General features: G+C 43.7%; 1 protein-coding gene across 1 annotated transcript in view; it reads right to left on the reverse strand.

Annotated features, from left to right (window-relative positions):
• Positions 1 to 7,770, reverse strand: part of PXK (PX domain containing serine/threonine kinase) — a 110,128-nt gene that overhangs the window by 24,473 nt on the left and 77,885 nt on the right. The window contains exons 8-12 of the mRNA XM_011998426.1: positions 6,571 to 6,675; positions 5,914 to 6,015; positions 4,472 to 4,633; positions 3,942 to 4,059; positions 2,289 to 2,367 (exon numbers count right to left, since the gene is read on the reverse strand). Coding sequence (XP_011853816.1) covers positions 2,289 to 2,367; positions 3,942 to 4,059; positions 4,472 to 4,633; positions 5,914 to 6,015; positions 6,571 to 6,675 — 566 coding nt within the window. The remainder of the gene's footprint in view (positions 1 to 2,288; positions 2,368 to 3,941; positions 4,060 to 4,471; positions 4,634 to 5,913; positions 6,016 to 6,570; positions 6,676 to 7,770) is intronic.

Raw genomic sequence — 7,770 nt, forward strand, 5'->3', positions numbered from 1 at the left:
GTGAGCCACCATGCCCACCCCTCACTTTGTTTTATTTTTGAGACAGGGTCTCACTCTGTCATCTAGGCTGGAGTGCAGTGCGCATTCACGGCTCACTGCAAACTCAAATTCCTAGGCTCAAGCGATTCTACCACCTCAGCCTTCCAAGTAGCTGGGATTATTACGTGGTGAACAGCACCATGCCTAGCTAATTTTGTTGTTGTTGTATTTTTTGTAGAGAGAGGGTTTTGCCATGTTGGCCAAGCTGGTCTTCAACTCCTGAGCTCAAGTGATCCACCCGCTTCAGCCTCCCAAACTGCTGGGATTACAGGTGTGAGCCACCGCGCCCAGCTACATTACTCTTTTTTAAAGATAGGAACTTCATCACAAGCAGAAATGACAGGATTAGCTTTCCCCACAGGGCTCCTCAGGGCCCTGTCTCTCCCTCAACCACACATCTGTTTACTTCCAGAGGACACATTTTAATTGAACATGGTTTACATCTGTCCAAGAGCTCTTTTCATGGCTGAAGCCCACATGGTAGAAAGACTTAGGTGAAGAAAAAATGTTTGGATTCACTTAAGGACTGGAAGGCTGGAGAAAGATGTAAGAACTTTGGAATGGGGAATGTAAACGCAAACTAGAGTAAATTAACCTGTACACAGGCTATTTCCTAAGTACAAGTGCATTTTGCTAGAAAAGTTTGTGTGAAAGTTGTTTTCCAAACTGGGTCTGTTTTTCCACATGCACATTGTTTGTTTTGTTTTGAGATGGAGTCTCGCTGTGTCGCCCAGGCTGGAGTGCAGTGGTGAGATCTTGGCTCACTGCAACCTCTGCCTTCCCAGTTCAAGTGATTCTTCTGCCTCAGTCTCCCGAGCAGCTGGGATATCAGGAGTGTGCCACCACACCCAGCTAATTTTTTATATTTTCTTAGTAGAGACAGGGTTTCACCACACGTTGGCCAGGATGGTCTCGAACTCCTGACCTCAAGTGATCCACCTGCCTCAGCCTCCCAAAGTACTGGGATTACAGGTGTGAGCCACTGCCCGGCCCACATTATTACATTATTATTAATGGTTGTTGGTTTGGCAACAGATGCTTCAGTGTCTGTGGAACAGTAGAATGTCACATCCACGGTGCAGGGGCTTGGTTTCCTCTTTTCATTACAGTGCCTAGGACAGCAGCTGGCCTCCAAAAGGCCCTCTATAAACACTTGTGGAAAGAATGAACCAGGAACCTGAAGTTATCTCTGCCTTCTCTGAACTCTGGCTACATGCATTTCAAGCCGTCCCCCCTGCCTTGTTTCCCCATATTATTGTTTCCAGAGTATATCTGTTATACAATAAGCTGATGCAGACAAAGCACCAGATACACCGCATGGTGTGTGATGTTCAAAAAAGATCAGCTGGTTCAGCAGTAAGCATAACTAACACTTAATGAACACATATTAAGTGCCGGGTCCCTACTGGGAATCACCTTATTAAATCCTCCCAACTACCTTCTGAGGTGGGAACTGTTATTATCATTCCCATTTCACAGTTCACAAAACTCTACTTCCAAAGGTTAAAAAACTTGTCCAAGGTCACCCAGGTAGAAGTAGTGAAGCTGGAATCCACCTCCAGGTCTGTCTGACCCCAAGCACACCCTTCTTAACCACTCTGCTGCCTTTCCATGAAAGAACAGAAAATGCAACTGAAGGGAAGGCCCCAAAGCACTATTTCAGCTGCCCTGGTTATCTATGCATAACCCAGTTTCAGAGAAAATGTCTTCTGAGCTCCAAGACCTTAGAACAGTGCCTGGTACGTGCTAGAGTTTAATAAATAGTACCCAGTCAGTAAATTCACAAGCAAAAGCATGGGTGCTCAGAGACACGTTACCCTCCTCCTGGAGGGCAGACCCTTCAAGGCCCTGTGACTTGTGAACTATGCACAGCTGGGGGCCAACTGGTTTGCTGATGCAGGGTCAGAACAGAGCCACTTGAGAGGGCCCTCCTTCAGTATTTCCTAAGCTGGGGGCTGCGACATGTACACACACCCAATGCTAATGTACGTACACACAATGCTAACATTGAGTGAGGAGATACACATGAAAATGACACAGATGTTAAAGGACAGCCATCAGACCAGGAGAGCAGAGAGGTCACAAACAAAGGGTCAAGACATCATGCTGCAAGTGCCCATCAGCAAGCAGGCCACGCCAACTCTGCAGGGACCGCAAGAGTCTTTACTACAGTACCAGGTGCTTGGACACAGTGGTCTGGTGTTCAACATAGTTATCAAGATTACAACCAACGCATATGATTGACTTACGGCATCTGTAAGAGCCGGGAGACGGTAGGCATGCCATTTTTACAGGCTTCACAAGACAGCGTAGACTCCAACACGGCCACTTGAAATGAACAGATACACATTTTAGTTCCACAGAACACGCTGGCAAATCCACTTGCTGATGAAAAGTTTGACACCACTTTGCAATAACTGTCTGCGGGCTGATCAGGACAGTGTCAAAACTCTTCACACACAGACAGATGGCATACGTGGGGTGGGGGAATGTTGGCAACACTGGCATTACCGATGACTCAAAAGAAATGGTTTAGCAACTACATGCTGACAGAAAGCTAAACATATTTCAAAGATAATTGGAGGAAGGATTCAAGATACCATTCATAAAAGTGTTTGTTCTCTTGAAAGAGATGTAAACACTACACAGAAGTAAAATTCTGAACTTGAAAGACATTTTGCTGCTTGCCTGCTTTTCATCAAAACCAGCACACAAAATGCCAATTGTTGATATCTCATCATCCAACATCTTGGATGCTATTAACAGGAGCAGCCAGATTTTTCTACCCACAGGTCACTGTTCAGCTTCAGAGGTTCAAATTCAACACAATAGTCCCAGGGCCTGTTCTCTTGAATTGCCTCTTTTGACACAGTAACGCTTGGTGAAGGGTGGACTTGCGTATCTCCAAGGCACAGGGGTCCAAGAGCTACCCTGCCTTCCCCTCTCTCTGCTCCAGCTGTGAGTGCCAGCCTGGCTGTGGAGGGGATGAAAGGGTCCTGGATGAGTCTGTACCAGTTCCTGCATCCCTCCTTCCTAAAGGTGCTCTCACTTGTCCTCCAGCTCCCCTTGGCCCCCGCAAGCAATGCTGTAAGAGCTCCTGGATCCAATTTGTCTGGGTGTCTGCATTCCTGCCTGCCTGCCCTAGGTCTGGGCCTGCTAGGCTCTTATCTACTAGGCTTCCGGTCTATGGCTTGCTTGTTTTGTTTTGTTTTTGTTCGAGGCAGAGTCTTGCTGTGTCGCCCAGGCTGGAGTGCACTGGCACAATCTCGGCTCACTGCAACTTCCACCTCCCAAGAGGAGGGTTCAAGCAATTCTCGTGCCTCAGTCTCCCAAAAAGCTGGGATTACAGGCATACACCTCCATGCCCAACTAATTTCTGTATTTTTAGTAGAGATGGGATTTCATTATGTTGGCCAGGCTGGTCTCGAACTCCTGACCTCATATGATCCACCCGCCTCAGCCTTCCAAAGTGCTGGGATTACAGGTGTGAGCCACCATGCCTGGCCTCTCTTGTTTCTTACAAGTCTCACTTCAGCCTTGACCTGATGTCTGACGCCTGCCTGAGTCCTCGAAACTGGCTTCAAGTTGCCTGGCTCTGGCTTCTGCATCACACTCATGCAGGCCATACTTCTCTTTACATTCTTCTGCTTCCAAAGCTCTAAAGCATTTTACGAAAAGTTCCCAGAAATTTCAGATAGCCTGACAAATGGACAAGCCACCTGAATTTTCACAGAAGTGTATTTAAATAAACTACTCAAATTTGGTCTACTTTTAAATTGGGTAAGAATTTCTGGCTGTGGAGGACAGCAACTTCCTCTGGGTCTTTCCTGGACTCTGGAAAGGGGATGAGTGGCTCTGCACACTACCAGGGCCCAGAAGACCCTTCCCAACCCCATACTGACCCACAGCCATGGACGGGGCAGGAGGGAAGGAGTCCACAGGCACCGAGTCTGGTGGTCGTCCATAAGTCATTTCATACAGTAAGTGGCCAAAGCAGTGGACATCCACACTTTCCAATGTCTGTGGAAGAAACAGCAGCAGTGCGTTCACCCTTCACTTTGGCTTTGTGGACCCCCATGCTCCTGCCCCAAGCCTCCTCTGAGAAACAAAGCCCAGGGACAGACCTGCTCCTCATTGTAATGTAAATGTAATGTAAATACAACTCCAAAGCCTTTTGTAAAACCTCATGAGGTATCCCAAAGGTCTTGGTCCGACCCTCCACAGTTTTCCAATCAGTGAGTCCACCTCCCTGCTTACCCAACTGCCATTTCAACTCAGCCTCCCAGAGATTCAGCAATGCTCTGAGGGCTGATGGGCAAGGACTGTCCCAACTGTACCTTTCACTACTTGGTGCATATTTCCTACATGAGCAGATCATGGGGTAACTGACACCTAAAACTGAACGTGCTATTTCAATACTTTAGCAACTTACATTGATTTTCCTGAATTGTGAAAAATAAGATCGGTAGAAGGCAGGCAGGCCCAATAAGGAATTCTCAAGGTCTAGCAGCCGGCAAGTGTCCCCATCGAGCATCACGTTGGAGGCGTGAAGATGCCCATAAGGGAATCCCTTGTCATGAAGAAACTTCAGTACCTATTAAAGCATATGGGAAAGTTACATTTTCCCCCCAACTCATTCAGATATAAGACAAGTTAAACTTTGTTTTTTAGTCAATATATTTTGAAGCAAAACCAAACAGGCCACTGGGAAGATTCCTGAAGAAAAATGGCACCTCTACCCATTTGTTTGGAAAAGGAAGTGAAGCTGAATACTTTCCAGTTTTGAGGCTGTGAGATGCAACATCAGTTCTTTCTTTCCCCAAAAGAATAGAGAATCAGCCTGCATATGCTTGGAATTAATAACTCTGACGCCAAAAGGCTCTGCTTTAAGCACTTTCTGATTCCAATCGGCCAGCTCTCTTCAGGGCAAAGTCTTGATCCTCCTGCATAGATGAGTGAGGCTATCGTATAAGTGCTTCTGCCAGTAATTCAGAAAAAGGGGTTGAACTAGAAAACATCTCTAGTTCAGTCTCTCCTCCAAATATATTTAGCTGTTTATTAATAGGAACACACAACAGGATCCCAGAAAAAGCAGTAAATCTTTTAGCTGCCATGTAAATAATCAGTGGCTTACCCAGTAAGGGAGATGCCTAGATATAGCCCTGCAATGTCCTGGTGAACTAGAGCAGTGATAGCCAACTGGGGTGCCCAGAGTAATTCACTAAGGACTAGAAGAAAATATTACAACTTCTCTTCCTAGTTGTTTTTAAAAATATTATTTTTTTAACTTATAATATACAAAATATATTACTAGTATGCTCTCTCCATCCAAAAAAATATAATATATATACACACATACACATACATGTATGTGTGTAGTAGTACACACATATAATTTATAGTTAAATAGACATAACATTGGGATATTAAATTGGTTATTACTGATAAGGTTGCATAATCCCAGAAGCTTGGAGAATACTGATCTAGAGGGTGATGTTGGAAAGGCTTCTTAACTGTTGGTTATACTTCTGCAAGGGAGCCATATGGCTATGTATACGACATAACAAAATAAAAAATCTTGGCACAGGGATAAAAAGCAACCAAAGATAATATAAAAGTTGGTATCCACACAGTAAAATTCTTAAAACTCAGACACTAAATTGCAATAGCTAAAGCTTTAAGAATTTTGTAGACCTAAGTGACTGTTGCCTTAGTCTCAAATATTTGCTTGTTGAGGCAAAATATGACAATGCAATCGGTTTATAAGTAATCAGACAACTTAAGTGATTTTGGATATGACTTAAGAACTTTTCCAGGTGAATAATGCAATTTTGGATGAAATTTGAATGCAACTTAAACAAAAGTACCTCTTACCTCTAATATTTGCCGTCCATATGTTTTTATTTGCTGGAGTTCCAGGCCCTGAATCTTCTTAGGGTTGCAGTACTTCTTTAGAAATGGGTCTTTTGGTTTTGCCTTTGGAAAAGAACAAAGAACACATAAGAAAGCAGTAGAGGGGCCAATATCTGCACACAGACTCCCTGACCAGGCAGGATTCTACAGAGGCTAGGGGTGCCAGAGATGGCCAGCTGCAAGATGTGAGTTTTTAAAATACAACAGTCTGTGTTGTTGATAGAAAGAGGCTGACCCAGATTCCATCCCTTCTCTAGCCCAGTGAAGACGTGCCTGGTCTTACCCTTAGCAGACCCCAAAGTCTTGCATATTGTTCGAATTCTTCAGTACTGCTTTGTTAAGTGCAAAACACAAACTTAAAAACTGACCTAAGAGAGCAGCTTGCAATGTAATGGACATAATTATTAAATGTTCAACCTTTCCTCACGTGGGAAAAGGAATGGTCTTTAACCAAACTAGGTAGAGTTTTTATTGCATGAATAAAAATAAATTCCAAATAAAATCGAAACTAACATAAAATCCTCGGGGCCTAGCCTCTGGAGTCTTAGAGACTAAGTATCAATAACAGGTTCTAAAGGAACTTGAGAATTCCTTATGACCATGAACTTGCACAGGTACCTTGTAGATCAGATCCTTCAACGTTCCCTTCTCATTAAACATCCTAATTAGCAATGCTGAGGATTCATTAGCTGTGGCAAAGGTAACTCGATAGATGTAAGGGTGCTGTCAAAACAAAAAAGAAATTCACATTGATTTGTATCAGGATCTAGGTCCTTCTAAATCCAGAATCTGGTTATGCAGAGTCAAGTACTACTGTGGTGGTGCAGTTGCATATGAATGTAGTGATATTCCCTGAACACATGGCATTTTCAAGTCATTCGGTCACCAGCTAGTTCCTCCTTCTTCAGATGGAGGAAGGGACATAAACTGTAGGAACAAAGGAAAACAGGAAACAGATAATGGATGTGGTAAACTCTACAAGTGAAGGGGTCCTCTTTGGTGTGTGCACTCTCACGGCTCAGGCAAAAGTGTGGTGGAAGACAGAGAATGTCCAAGTTTTGAGGATAACAGTGTTAATATCCTGTCTCTGTAAGTCAGTAAAGAATATAGCCAAATCTCAGAACTGCCAAATGGAGACCAGGATCAATGTGTCTTCGCTCACAGCTTTGCCTAACATTCCGCACTGCTGTTTGGGTGCCAAGCCAAGAAGCATGATAGCCAGAAAACAGGCAAAAGTAGCATCTTCTGGAATCTCAGCCCTTTCCATAGTAGCTGGCATGAATCTTCCTACCCTTCTATAGAATTCTGCAACATAAAGATTCACAGTGTCCTCCTCAGATGAGAAAACTGACATTAAGCAACTAGGGTGGAGAAAAGACAAATTATTTAATGTGTGAAAGGAAAGTGCTTTTTCCCTGGAATTCTGGTTACATGAAACAAACTGGGTCTAGACAGGTATTACAATGCTCATTAGCTCAAAGGAGTATCATGAAAATTTAAACCCATGGGAGCTGAGCTATGCAGGGATTTTGGAGGCTGGCATGCAGTAGGTTGGCGGGTAGAAAGGTACACCCAGGAAAATACAGTAATTGATCATGAAGTTCTCCTGATCATCACATCAGAATGGTTGCTGCTGACTTTTTAACAGCTTTGTTGAGATATAATTCACATGCCATTACTATTCACACATTTAAACTGTACAAGTCAATGATTTTCAGTATATTCAGTTATGTAACTATCATACAATCTAATTATAGAACATTTTCAACCCCCCAAAAAGAAACACAATGGGTAGAATAAAAATCCTTGAGTACATAC

Source organism: Mandrillus leucophaeus, unplaced genomic scaffold (genome assembly GCF_000951045.1).
Source record: "Mandrillus leucophaeus isolate KB7577 unplaced genomic scaffold, Mleu.le_1.0 Scaffold57, whole genome shotgun sequence".
In the NCBI taxonomy this organism is placed as follows: domain Eukaryota; kingdom Metazoa; phylum Chordata; class Mammalia; order Primates; family Cercopithecidae; genus Mandrillus; species Mandrillus leucophaeus.